At 42.4% G+C, this 14,190-nt stretch overlaps 1 protein-coding gene across 1 annotated transcript in view; it reads right to left on the reverse strand.

The window, feature by feature from the left end:
• LOC124788467 (tyrosine-protein kinase receptor torso-like) overlaps positions 1–14,190 on the reverse strand; it is a 151,629-nt gene that overhangs the window by 11,228 nt on the left and 126,211 nt on the right. Inside the window, exon 10 of the mRNA XM_047255737.1 lies at positions 10,195–10,291. Within this exon, the coding sequence (XP_047111693.1) occupies positions 10,195–10,291 (97 nt within the window). The remainder of the gene's footprint in view (positions 1–10,194; positions 10,292–14,190) is intronic.

The following is a 14,190-nucleotide window of genomic DNA, read 5'->3' on the forward strand; positions in this document are numbered from 1 at the left end:
GACTGCACACAGCACAGCCAGTGATTTTCATACAGAGCGCTACGTGGCGTTACCAATAAGAAAACCTAAACAGCCTACTTACATAATCTGTTCATGAGTTTTCATTAAATACGATGATCACTTACACCCGATACAGATCCGTGGTTCGGAATATTTAATGACCGTGTGCCTAGATCACAGGTAGCTGTTTCCAGTCGGCGCTTATCTTCTCAATGCTGCAACCAGAAACCGGAATTTAATGCTATATTTGTTTAATTAGTTAGCTGCAGGATGGAAGAGCACACACATAACGGGGACCACAAATATCTTCTAAAGATCCACGTATATTTTACCAGTGAAACACACTAATGTGGGCTGGACCAGTCACAGACTGTTTTGATCCTACAATAGACGTATGTTGCAATTAGCACATTAGTCACAGCGGCTTTACTAACAGTGCACTGAAATCTACTGCCGTGCTGTTCACTCACACCGATTGTTAACTACCACCTCAGTCACTTACAAATCACTGTTGAGATAATTTGTTATCGGTACATTTTCTCATGATTAACATTAGTACATCCTAATGATATGCTACCGGTCACAATTATGAGAGTACGGGTGACCTTTTCGCAACGTGCCTGGTTGTTGATCTCACCTTATGATATGCAAACGAAATTATCTGTTCTCGTGAATTTTGATTACGCAGTTTATAAGCCTCTCTCAATTAGAGTGTCCACTGAGCTATGATCGAGTCCTCATCTGTTGATGCGGATGATTTTCCTTCGACGACATGACTCAGAAATCCGGAAACTATATTTTTCATAATAATTTTCAAATAATTTTGGTGCTGAAACACGATGTAAAACAAACAGATGTACGGTAAGGGTTTTAATATTTTTGGCAACGCAACAGCTGCCGTGTTTTTACGCCAATCGTCTAGAAATGCTAGTGGCGTCTACAGCGAAAGGCCACGCACTACTCTACACAATCACACCCAGCCCTTTCGAGAGAGTCAACTCTCGATTTGTAGGCAGGCAGCGATAGTATGGTAAGCTTACAAAATGTCGAGAGGGTGTGTATTATCACCTAGTAAATGTAATATTCCGTTTTGACCAATGTTTTTATAACATACACTTTTAAGCCTTTCAGCTATTCAGCTATTCTGATTCTGCATCAGAATCTGTTAGATAAAGAGGCAAATGACACGTTCTGCTACCCAATGATGCAATTTTATATTTAAGTAGGGTGTTTCAAATAATTTGTTATTCTCTCTAATTTACGAAACAATAACGGAGAGAATATTTATTGAGATAGATAAACATAAGAAACATTACTCTTTCTGCGGAGTTAAGAAAACAGTTTATGTACTTATTCCAGAGAATTACACCAACGAGATATACTTTCTTCAAGACAATGTAATTTTTAAAGGTTTCAGGAATTACTGCAACCAATCGCCGTTTATTCTTCAATTTTTATTCCAAACCCAGAATGGATAAAAGTTTTATAATTTAATTTTTATATCATGTAGATGATGTATTTTAACAAGTTGTGCACAAATCAGTTTATATCAAATTTATAACAATTTCAGTTGGGAAGATAAAAGCATTCGAAGTTTTAGGGGCAGATGCAGCATTCCGTACATAACTTTCTGTGTTTAGATAGATTTTTGGGTGCGAAATGTTCAATTGAGGAGGTGTTCAAACTAGCGCTCATTTTACGGAATTTGCAACTCAGTAATAAACAGAAATTTTTAACATTTTACAACTGCCATTATTTTTAACCTTGCTTATCCTTTTAAGGTATTATTTTGGAAAAAATGCATATAGAAAACGTAAATGGACATAATGGGTGCTGTTATCTTCCCTGCTTACCCTATGGCCTAAAGTTTTTCCCTTCCATTTCCTATAGCCCTCTCTTCCATAATTTTGGTATAAATAACACATGACAGCATTTTAAACCAGTCCCTTTTAAAACGTGATAATGTGATGTATAATCCAGTGACTTATTTTATACGTCTTTGTGATGTTGACAGTGCGTAAGTAGAACTGTTGAATATCACGACGAAGCTGTTAATTGATTAATCACTTCTGAAGACAGTAATCAATAGCCGTAATCTGAACCTGTAGTTACTAAGCGATCTTCACGTAATAGATTACTTTCTTTTCTGGTTATGTTGCAGTATTAGGCGCAGGTTTCATCTTACTGGAAGTAGACTGGGAGACTCCACCACTTATGGAGCAGTGACAGGGATGGAAAATCATGTGAAATGTTCTAAATACCTTATCTGAAAATTGCACTAAGCAGCATATCAGAGAACTAACTCGTGAGGGCAATGGCTCCAACTTTTCGACTCAGTTAGCGTTGAACAGGGAATCGGTGATCATAAGAATGTCACAGTATCACTAAATAAGACTGCAAATAATAATATGTAGAATGTAGGAAAATACTTCCGATTGTCAAGAGCGACAGGAAACAGTTTTTGGATTACTATGAGCGGTCAAAACGAAAACCGTTTCCAGCACTGATAATGATGAGTATCAAAGGACAAAATTCGTGAGTGTTGTGCGGTACGCTTTAGATACACGAATATATTTGCCGAGCAAGGTTATGAGAAGTGTGAAAGACTCGCCGTCGTTCGCCAGTCACGTTAGAAAGCTGCTGCGAAAGCAAAGTGTGCTTCACTGCAAGTTAAACGTACCCAGAACCCTGTAGACAAACAAAAAACGAACCATACCAAATTTAGCGTGAGGAGAACCACGCGGGAAGCAATAATCGAATTCATAAGTAAATTTCTATCCGCCGACTTGACAGGAAGTCCTAAGAGTTTTGGTCTTATGTTACACCAATGAAGGAATCGAAACCATCTGTCGACTCCGTGATCATGATGGGATCGAAACAGAAGATGACGGAGAGAAAGCAGAAATACTAAATCGCGTTTTTACAAAACCATTTCCCCGAGGAATACTATGCTGTAGTTCCTCCTTTAAAGATACATAAGAACGACAATTATCGAAGTAAGTCACCATGGAATATCAACACGACCGAATTTGGTAAATAAAGGAAAATCCACTGAATCTGGCATGACATAAATTCAATTCTACGTAAAGTATGCGAAAGAACTTCTTTTCTAGCAAGTGTCCTGTAGGTGGCTACAGGGGCGAAGCTTTTCTATTGATCGGAAGAAAGCCCAGATCATTCCCGTCTCCAAGAAAGTTCATCGAACAGACACACAAAACTATAGCCCTATGTCAACAAAACTTTTCAGGGTTTGTGACCGCATTGTCAATATGTGACCTTTTTCACGGTGTTATTGTTTTTGTAAAACCATCCTGAAGAAGGTCACTTGGAATAGTGACCGAAACGTCGGTAGTTTTACATATTGGCAAATTGGTCACAAACCCAGAAAAATTTTGTTGATTGTGACTATGGCCGCGGAAGCCTACGTTTATATATAGCCCTATATCTAAAAGGTTCAAATGTCTCTAAGCACTATGACTTAACATCTGAGGTCATCAGTCCCCTAGACTTAGAACTACTTAAACCTAACTAACATAAGGACATCACACACATCCATGCCCGAGGCAGGATTCGAACGGGCGACCGTAGCAACAGCGACGTTCCGGACTGAAGAGCCTAGAACCGCTCTGTCACAGCGGCCGGCGCCCTGTGTCTCTGACATTGACCTGTTACAGAATTTTGGAAAATGTTTTAAGCTCGCTAGCTATGACATCTGTGAAGACCGAAAACGTTCTCTGTAGGAATTACCACGGGTTTCTAAAACAACTATCGTCTGATATCCAGCTCGCTCCATTCGTCCACAAGACGGCAGAAGCGGTAGATAACGTGGCTCACGTTGATGGTGTGTCCTTGATTCCAAGACAGCGTTCGGCACAATTCAGCACTTTCGCGAAATGAACAAAGTAAGAGATTGCGGAATATCAGACCAACTGCGTAAGTGCAGTAAACAGCTTCTAAAAACAGAACATACAATGTGTTTCTCAACGGAGGCAGATCTTCTGACGAAAAAGTCAACTCTGGCGTATGCGAATGTAGTGATCTAGTGGATAACATCGGAAGTTCCATGAGGATTTTCACAGCTGTGATACACAAAGAAGACGCAGCGATAAAAAAAAAAAAAAAAAAACATACCGAAATGCAAGATGGCCTGTAGAAAATCGGCGCTTAAAGTAAGGATTACCAACGGGCTCTCAAGATTTTCAAAAGTAACGTACTGAGCATAAACAGATATGAAGGCGCGTTATTTTTTAATTACCGCTGAAAGAGGCGCATGTAGACCATACATAAATACACTACTGGCCATTAAAATTGCTACACCACGAAGATGACGTGCTAAAGACGCGAATCTTAACCGACAGGAAGAAGATGCTGTGTTATGCAAATGACTAGCTTTTCAGAGCATTCACACAAGGATGACGCCGGTGGACACCTACAACGTGCTGACATTAGGAAAGTTTCCAATCGATTTCTCATACACATACAGCAGTTGACCGGCGTTGCCTGGTTAAAAGTTGTTATGACGCCTCATGTAAGGAGAATAAATGCGCACAATCTTGTTTCCGACATTGATAAAGGTCGAATTGTAGCCTATCGCGATTGCGGTTTATCGTATCGCGAAATTGCTTCTCGCGTTGGTCGAGGTCCAATGACTGTTAGCAGAATATGGAATCTGTTGGTTCAGGAGAGTAATACGGAACGCCGTGCTGGATCCCAACGGCCTCGTACCACTAGCAATCGAGATGACAGGCTTCTTATCCGCATGACTGTAACGGATCGTGCAGCCACGCCTCGATCGCTGAGTCAACAGATAGGGACGTTTGCAAGACAACAACCATCTCCACGAACAGTTCGACGACGTTTGCAGCAGCCTGGACTATCAGCTCGGAGACCATGGCTGCGGTTACGCTTGACGCTGCATCACAGACAGAAGCGCCTGCGATGGTGTATTCAACGACGATCTTGGGTGCACGAATGGCAAAACGTAATTTTTTCGGAAGAATCCAGGTTCTGTTTACAGCATCATGATGGTCGCATCCGTGTTTGACGACATCACGATGAACGCACAATGGAAGCGTGTATTCGTCAACGCCATACTGGCGTATCACCCAGCGTGATGGTATCGGGTGCCATTAGTTACACGTCTCTGTCACGTCTCGTTCGCATTGACGGCACTTTGAACAGTGACGTTAGATTTCAGATGTGTTACGACCCGTGGCTCTACCCTTCATTCGATCCCTGCGAAACCCTACATTTAAGCAGGACAATGCACGTCCGCATGTTCCTGGACCTGTACTGGCCATTCTGGATACAGAAAATGTTCAACTGCTGCTCTGGCCAGCACATTCTCCAGATCTCTCACCAACTGAAAACGTCTGGTCAATGGTGGCCGAGCAACTGGCACGTCACAATATGCCAGTCACTACTCTTAATGAACTGTGGTATCGTGTTGAAGCTGCATGGGCATCTGCACCTGTAGACGCCATCCAAGCTCTGTTTGACTCAATGCTCATGCGTATCAAGGCCGTTATTACGGCCAGAGGTAGTTGTTCTGGGTACTGATTTCTCAGGAACTATGCACCCAAATTGCGTGAAAATGTAATCACATATCAGTTCTAGTATAATATAGTTGTCAAATGAATACACGTTTATCATCTACATTTCTTCTTGGTGTGGCTATTGTAATGGCTAGTAGTGTATCTGGGAGTATGAGCATGAAATTATTTAAAGTTTAATGACCCCCAGGAAGCGAATCGCTGATAAGGCTGATGCCAGGCTGAGATTCACTGGAAGAATCTTCAGGAAGTATACTCCACTGACAACCCTTGTCCGACCAATAAAAGAGTATTCCTCGTCGGTCTGCTCTCCGCGACACAAAGGACTGACAGAGGAAATAAGGGGGTTCCAAAGAAATGCAGCGCGTTTCGTTACGGGTTCGTCTGCCAAGCGCGAAGTCGTCACACACGCGCTCAGGTAACTCCAGTGGCAGAAGCTGCGGGGCGGCATTATGGCGTGGTTTACTGTTAAGGCTCCGAGAGGATACATTCTTAGAAGATTAGCTTCCTGCTTCCTTTTTCTCGAATTATGGCCATGAACATAAAATAACTGAGAATGGAACCCGCACAGAAACTTCCCAGTAATCGTTCTTGCGGCGGACCATTCACGACTCGAGAGGGAAATGGGGACAGTGAAAGTGGCAAGTTAAGTACCCCCCGCCACACTCCGTAAGTTGGATCGCACAGTTTAGGTGTAGTTGTAGATGACACATAAAGGTATTCTGTCTGGTATCACAAACTGCATCTGTTTTCCGAAACTCCTTCACCAAAGAAGACGAAGTAAATATTCCTGAATTCCAATCAAGAACAAGTGCTACGCAGTAACGAAGCAGCTTAAATCACTTAATAAAGGCAAGGCCTCCGGTCCAGATTGCATACCAGTCAGGTTCGTCTCAGAGAGTGCTCGCTCACAGAAAGATCCGTACCTAAATACCGGAAAATTGCTCAAGTCACACCAATACCCAAAAAGGGAAGTAGGAGTAATCCGCTGAATTACAGACCCAAATCACTAACGTCGATTTGCAGTAGGGTTTCGAAACATGTACTGTATTCGAACATTATGACGTACCTCGAAGAAAACGATTTATTGACACATAGTGAGCATGGTTTCAGAAAATATCGTTCTTGTGAAACACAACTAGCTCTTTATGCTCATGAAGTAATAAGTGATATCGACAGTGGTCGTCAAATTGATTCCATATTTTTACATTTCCAGAAGGTTTCGACACCGTTCCTCACAATCGTCTTCTAACCAAACTGCGTGCATACGGAGTAGCGCCTCAGTTGTACGACTGGATTCGTGATTTGCTGTCAGAAAGGTCACAGTTCGTAGCAATAGACGGAGAGTAAAACAGAAGTAATATCCGGCGTGGAAGTGTTACAGGCGCTCTTTTTTTCCTGATCTATATTAACGACATAGGAGACAATATGAGTAGCCGTCTTAGATTGTTTGCAGATGATGCTGCCATTTACCGTCTTGTAAAGTCATCAGACGATCAAAACGAATTGCAAAATTATATAGATAAGATATCTGTATGGTATGGAAAGTGGCAATTGACCCTGAATAAAGAAAAGTGTGAAGTTATTCACATGAGTAGTAAAAGAAATCAGCTAAATTTCGATTACACGATATCTCACACAAATCTGAACGCTGTAAGTTCAACTAAATACTTAGGGATTACAATTACAAATAACCTAAATTGTATCGATCACATTGATAATATTGTGGGTAGAGCAAACCAAAGACTGCGATTTATTGGCAGAACACTTAGAAGGTGCAACAGGTCTACTAAAGAGACGGCTTACACCACGCTTCTCCGCCCTATTCTGGAGCACTGCTGTGCGGTGTTGGATCCGCACCAGGTGGGACTGACGGATGACATCGAAAAAGTACAAAGAAGGGCAGCTCGTTTTGTATTATCGTGAAATAGGGGAGATAGTGCCACAGACATGATACGTGAATTGGAGTGGCAGTCATTAAAACAAAGGCGTTTTTCGCTGCGACGGGATCTTCTTGTGAAATTTCAATCACCAGTTTTCTCCTCCGATTGCGAAAACATTCTGTTGGCACCCACCTACATAGGGAGAAATGATCATCACGATAAAATAAGAGAAATCAGGGCTCGCACAGAAGAATTTAAGTGCTCGTTTTTCCCGCGTACCTTTCGAGAGTAGAACGCTAGAGAGACAGCTTGAAGGTGGTTCATTGAACCCTCTGCCACGCGCTTTATTGTGAATAGCAGAGTAATCACGTAGATATAGATGTAGATGTATTTTGATTCTGTAAACGACGCTACGTAATACAAGTAATAATGTTTGGGGACGTTTACCCATTGTGCCGCATTTCAAGAAGATTCAACCGAATTTATTAGATTATATCTTCTACATGAATTAACCAGAAACCTTAGGTGAACTTTAAATGACGAATCGAAAGCAAATGTTTACCGTGGGGCCAGTTATAAGTATGCTTGTCGGGTAGGCTCTCACTGGAGCTTGCTCGCTTGTTTATTTTGTGCGTTGAGTCGAGAAGGAAGTAACACAGCAAGGAAAGGCGTTTTTCAGTCTCAATTTCAACAGTAGCAATTCAATTACAGCTGCAATTCTTAACTACGAGATGACTCAACGCTATATCGGCCACAAGAGGCGCACGGATCTCACATTGAACTATTAGCTTCCGCCTCAAATTACGTGAGTTTTTTGTTGTGGTGGTTTATAAGAGATTCCGTTGTTTTGCCTAGACTTGCACCATCTCGGTTTGAATTGGAAGACGTCATGGCAACACCAGTTAATGAAGTATCTCCAGCCATGCTCGCAAATTTCTGGGACGAGGCTGGTTACTGTCTGGATGTGTCTCACGCATCCACTTGAGAACATATTTAACATTTTTGAAATGTAAATGGAATCTTTGGTCTTAACGGAAATATAAAAGTACCATAGAATTTTCAATACATTCATGTAAAAGATATCTCCTGGTAAAATAAATGTAAGATCATGCATAAAACAGAGTGAATGTACTCGATTGTAACTGATAGCAAAGTTAGTGGTGGGCAAGTTGAGCACAGTAAATCTTATAATATTTTGGTGCAATAGTATGAAGTAACATCCAGTTGGGCGACCACGTCAAGTCTGTATTAGGGAGGGCGGCCGGCAGGAGTGACCGAGCGGTTCTAGGCACTTCAGTCTGGAACCGCGCGACGGCTACGGTCGCAGGTTCGAATCCTCCCTCGGGCATGGGTGTGTGTGATTTCCTTTCTTTCACAAAGAATTGTGATCATATATTTGTGGAAATTCTTTGACAAAAATTTTTGATGTGACGCTAAAAAGAAATATTACAGTCATCACGTTTTTCGTCAAAGTTCAAGATGGCTGACAAGAACAACTTGTTAACATGTGCCACATTTGCTTTTTCTACGGTTGCATTATGTGTGTATTTGCTAGGGAAGCGGTGGAAAAATGAAACGTATTTCGGTGAAGCCGTGGGTTTTATCGCTGTAACAAAAGCACTGAGCAAAATTTATTACCAGAGCTGCAGGTGGAGGACGTCAAGTCTAATACTAAATACTTACGAATGGATAAGTGTGCATTTCAGTATTTACTCAGTAAAGTGGTTTCTCATATTACAGAGGAGATTACTCACTTGAGAAATGCTACGTGTGCACATGACATGCTCGCCTCGCAGTAACATTGCGATTCTTACTACAGAGGAGAGCTACTCTAGGTTACAATACAGCACCATAACGCCACAGTGCATATTAATCGAAATAATTCCAGAAATAAAGCACTGAAGGAGAAATGTCTGAAGGTAAATAAATATGTAGTACACTATATGGGAATTAAGAACTATTTTTATTTTTGAATAATTTAATTAACAGAATTAGTGTTCCCGTAACTACAAAACTGATAAAAAGTACGAAACTGTGAAGCACTTTTTAACTTGTAGCAGCCATATTTCAAAAATAGAGAAAGTAGAATGAAGAGGTAAGAACTCTTTTTTATTTTTAGGATCTGCACTTCCCCTCTATTCAGGTTTACTGAAAAGCTGCCTGGATGTTTCCAGATGTAGAGGTGATTGTGGATTTAAAGTCGCCTGCAACGTATCCCAACTGCCTATCAGCACATGACTAATATAATGCCTTGTACCCGTTGCTCACCCCCCACCCTAATCGATGCAACCTTATTAAAAAGAGTCGAAGGAACACACCAACTAAACTTTACAGCCACATTTACAAACACACAGCAGACGCAAATATCAGTAGTGACGGCAGCGCTCCAAGCGGTTGCATTTCACATTGCACTGAACAGAAGGCGAACGACTTTTATGACAAAATCTAGGCGAGGCATTAGATTTACTCATATATCTATGACGAAATGCGAGATTTGACAAAGTTTTCTACTACACTACCAAAGTTGTTTGACATAAATATCTTCCTTATATTTTTGACGAAGCAATATGACAGTTTAACACCGATCTAACCATAAATAAAACAGATGAAAATCGTTCAAAGCGCTGTCACCTTACTAGAACAGAAACTGCGGATTTCTCAAAAGTTTAATTCTGTGTGCGACACCCTTTGATCAGCCGACTTAGTTGCTGCACAGGTGATGAATGCGCCATGCTGCGAAAGGCACGTCGGATACTCACAGTTCATCGGTGCAGTTGTCTGGCTTCTCCAGCCTGCGACCTTCCAGCAGGAACCTGAGCAGGTCGTGGTCGCTCACCGTCGGGTACGGGAACCCTCCTGCAACACACGTCAGACACACACATTGTAAATTATTGGTTCATTTTCATGAAAATGTGCCCAATATCGGATTAAGGACTTGACGACGCCAGATAGCTACATTCCACAGAATGAGGCAAGATCCAGTGTCACTTGACCACTGTACTGTCTGCCATCGGATTCCCCTAAATGGCAGGCAGCACCGCATAACAGCCACGCTATGAAGGAAACAGACCTACAGCCAAACAGGCGAAGACATCAGGTTAACACGCGGAATATTCCAGTCGATTAATAGGAACCTTTCCTTGCAGAGGTCGCCGCGACATATCCGGCCACGGACTCCTACGCCGGGTTTCTATTGGCTCAAGCTCACTGTATAGGCCCGGACGGTCCAAAGCAGACCAGTCTTCGTCCGCTGCTAATGGCAACCGCTCTTGCAAAAAAATGGTTCAAATGGCTCTGAGCACTATGGGACTTAACATCTGTGGTCATCAGTCCCCTAGAACTTAGAACTACTTAAACAAAACTAACATCACACACATCCATGCCCGAGGCAGGATTCGAACCTGCGACCGTAGCGGTCACGCGGTTCCAGACTGAAGCGCCTAGAAACTCACGGCCACACCGGCCGGCCCGCTCTAGCACAGTCTCCGATAAGATATCATCGAAGCAGCTGTACTGCACCGCCGATCGAAGTACCAGCCGACCGAGAGGAACCACATCTCCGGCTAGATCGACGGATGTCTGTATCTATTGTACAGCCAGCTATTGTATTGTAGAAGAAGTTACGTTCAATGAAGTGTTGGAGAACACAACAACCACTCAATATCCTAACTATTAAAACGAATTTTTTCTCATTGTATAACAGCCTCCCAGTTAAAATTTTCCCGAGCGATGATGATGGAGTCCCATACTCCTTTACAGAGGACAAACAAAAATTACGCGAAGCGAAATTTAGTGTGAGGAGGGCTATGCGAGAGGAGTTCAATGAATTAGAAAGTAAAGTTCTATGTACTGACTTGGCAGAAAATCCTAAGAAATTTTGGTCTTATGTCAAAGCGGAAGGTGTATCAAAACAAAATGTCCAGACACTAGATTGTTGCACGGATGACAAAATGGTAGATAACGTAATACATGACAAAGGGATAAAAAAACAATTACAGTCGCTCAAAAGAGGAAAGGCCGCTGGACCTGATGGGATACCAGTTCACAGAGTACGCGAAGGAACTTGTCCCCCTTCTTGAAGCGGTGTACCGTAGGTCTGTATAAGAGCGTAGGATTGGAAAAGGGCTGAGGTCATCCCCGTTTTCAAAAAGGGACGTCGAACAGATGTACAGAACTATAGACCTATACCTCTAACGTCGATCAGTTGTAGAATTTCGGAACACGTATTATGTTCGAGTATACTGACGTTCGTGGAGACTAGAAATCTATTCTGTAGGAATCACCATGGGTTTCGAAAAAGACGATCGTGTCAAACCCAGCTGGCGCTATTCGTCCACGAGACTCAGAGGGCCATAGGCACGGGTTCACAGGTAGATGCCGTGTTTCATGACTTCCGCAAGGCGTTCGATATAGTTCCTCAGAGTCGTTTAATGAACAAAGTAAGAGCATATGGACTATCAGACCAATTGTGTTATCGGATTGAAGAGTTCCTAGATAACAGAACGCAGCATGTCATTCTCAATGGAAGTAAGAGTGATTTATGTTGTGCCGCAGGGGACTATCGTAGGGCCGTTGCTTTCCAATATATATATAAATGACCTTCTGGATAACATCGGAAGTTCGGTGAGGCTTTTTGTGGATGATGCTGTAGTATACCGAGAGGTTGTAACAATGGAAAATTGTACTGAAATGCAGGAGGATCTGCAACGAATTGACGCATGGTGCAGGGAATGGCAATTGAATCTCAATGTAGACAAGTATAATGTGCTGCGAATACAAAGAAAGAAAGATCCTTCATCATTTTTCTACAATGTAGCAGGTCAGCAAATGGAAGCAGTTAATTCCATAAATTATCTGGGAGTAGGCATTAGGAGTGATTTAAAATGAAATGATCATATAAAGTTGATTGTCGGTAAAGCAGATGCCAGACTGACATTCATTGGAAGAATCCTAAGGAAATACAATCAGAAAACAAATGAAGTAGGTTACAGTACACTTGTTCGCCCACTGCTTGAATATTGCTCAAAAGTGTGGGATGTGGGATCTGTACCAGATAGGGTTCGATAGAAGAGATAGAGGAGATCCAACGGAGAGCAGCGCGCTTCGTTACAGTATCATTTAGTAATCGCGAAAGCGTTACGGAGATGATAGACAAACTCCAGTCAAGTAGTATATTGATCCCTACGTATATCTCGCGAAGAGACCATGAGGATAATATCAGAGAGAATAGAGCCCACACAGAGGCATACCGACAATCATTCTTTCCACGAACAATACGAGACTGGAATAGAAGGGAGAACCGATAGAGGTACTCAAGGTACCCTCCATCACCCACTGTCAGGTGGCTTGCGGAGTATGGATGTAGATGTAGATAGAGCGTAGGGGGACGATGCGGGAGACCCGCAGCACCGCACTAGGCAAGGTTGTTGTGGAGGTGGATTGCCATTGACTTCCTCCGGCCGTAATGAATGATCATGATGAAGACGACACAACACCCAGTCATCTCGTGGCAGGTGAAAATCCCTGACCCCGCTGGGAATCGAACCCGGGACCCGTGCTCGGGAAGCGAAAACGCTACCGCGAGACCACGAGCTGCGGACTCCTGAGTGAGGCCAAGAATCGAATTTGGCCGGATGGAAGTTCGAATGAAACTAGATATACATTTTTCGGTGATGGACGGTTTCCTGCGGGATATGCACAGCCGGATTTCTTCCATTATCTCTTTTTGGGTTATCGCTCTTCTGACTGATTTGATGCGACCCGTCACAACTTCCTCTCAGAGTTAAATCCAACTATTTGCTGTCGCGCCCCCTCTTTCTCTGAAGTTTCTGCTACCTCTCGTGACAGCTATTTTCCGACGTCTTAACTTCTATGATCCTGTCGCATCTTCTGGTCTCCACATATTCCTTTCCGGGCCGATTCTGCAGAGCACCACCACATTTCTTATAATATCAGTTCGCTGTATTTTCCATATCTCATTGTGACAGCATAGCTCAAACACTCCGATTCTCTTCAGTTCCAGTATCCAACATTCCGCGATTCACTGCCATATAATGTTGTATTATAAACGTATATTCTCAAAAATATATTTCCCAAATTAAAGTCTCTTTGTGACATTAGGAAACTTATTTCAGTGAGAAATTCCCTCCGTCTCCGCTACTTCCATCTCATATCCTTCTTGCTTCATGCTTCATGGGCTATTTTCCAGCCAAGACAGCAGAATTTCGTTACATCACCAATTCGTAGTCTTCAGTATTTATTTTAAATGCATCGCTCATTAATGTTGCTCCTCATTTCTTAGATTTTCTTTCGTTATTTTAAATTTATACCCTTGTGCATCATAGTGATCATTGTACTTCTTTCCCATTTCATCTCAGGATTTCAGTGTCCTTTGTGAATTTTATCACCCTGGGTTCTGATCCCATTCCTTTACATTTCCGTTATTTCTGTTGTTGCTTCTTCAACCCTGATTTTGAAAAGTAAGAAAGAGAGAAATTGGAAATTTGTGATAAGGTCTTATGGGACCAAACTGCTGAGGTCATCGGTGCCTACGCCTACTCACTACTTAACCTAACTTAAACTAACTTATGTTAAGGACAACACACACACACCCATGCCCGAGGGAGTACTCGAAACTCCGACTGGGGAGCACGGCCCACGAACGCCCTAGACCGCGCGGCTAAGAGAGAGAGAGAGAGAGAGAGAGAGAGAGAGAGAGAGAGAGAGAGAGAGAGAGAGAAAGGGAGAGAGAGTGA

The sequence above is a fragment of the Schistocerca piceifrons genome, chromosome 3 (assembly GCF_021461385.2).
Source record: "Schistocerca piceifrons isolate TAMUIC-IGC-003096 chromosome 3, iqSchPice1.1, whole genome shotgun sequence".
NCBI classification, from domain to species: Eukaryota; Metazoa; Arthropoda; class Insecta; order Orthoptera; family Acrididae; genus Schistocerca; species Schistocerca piceifrons.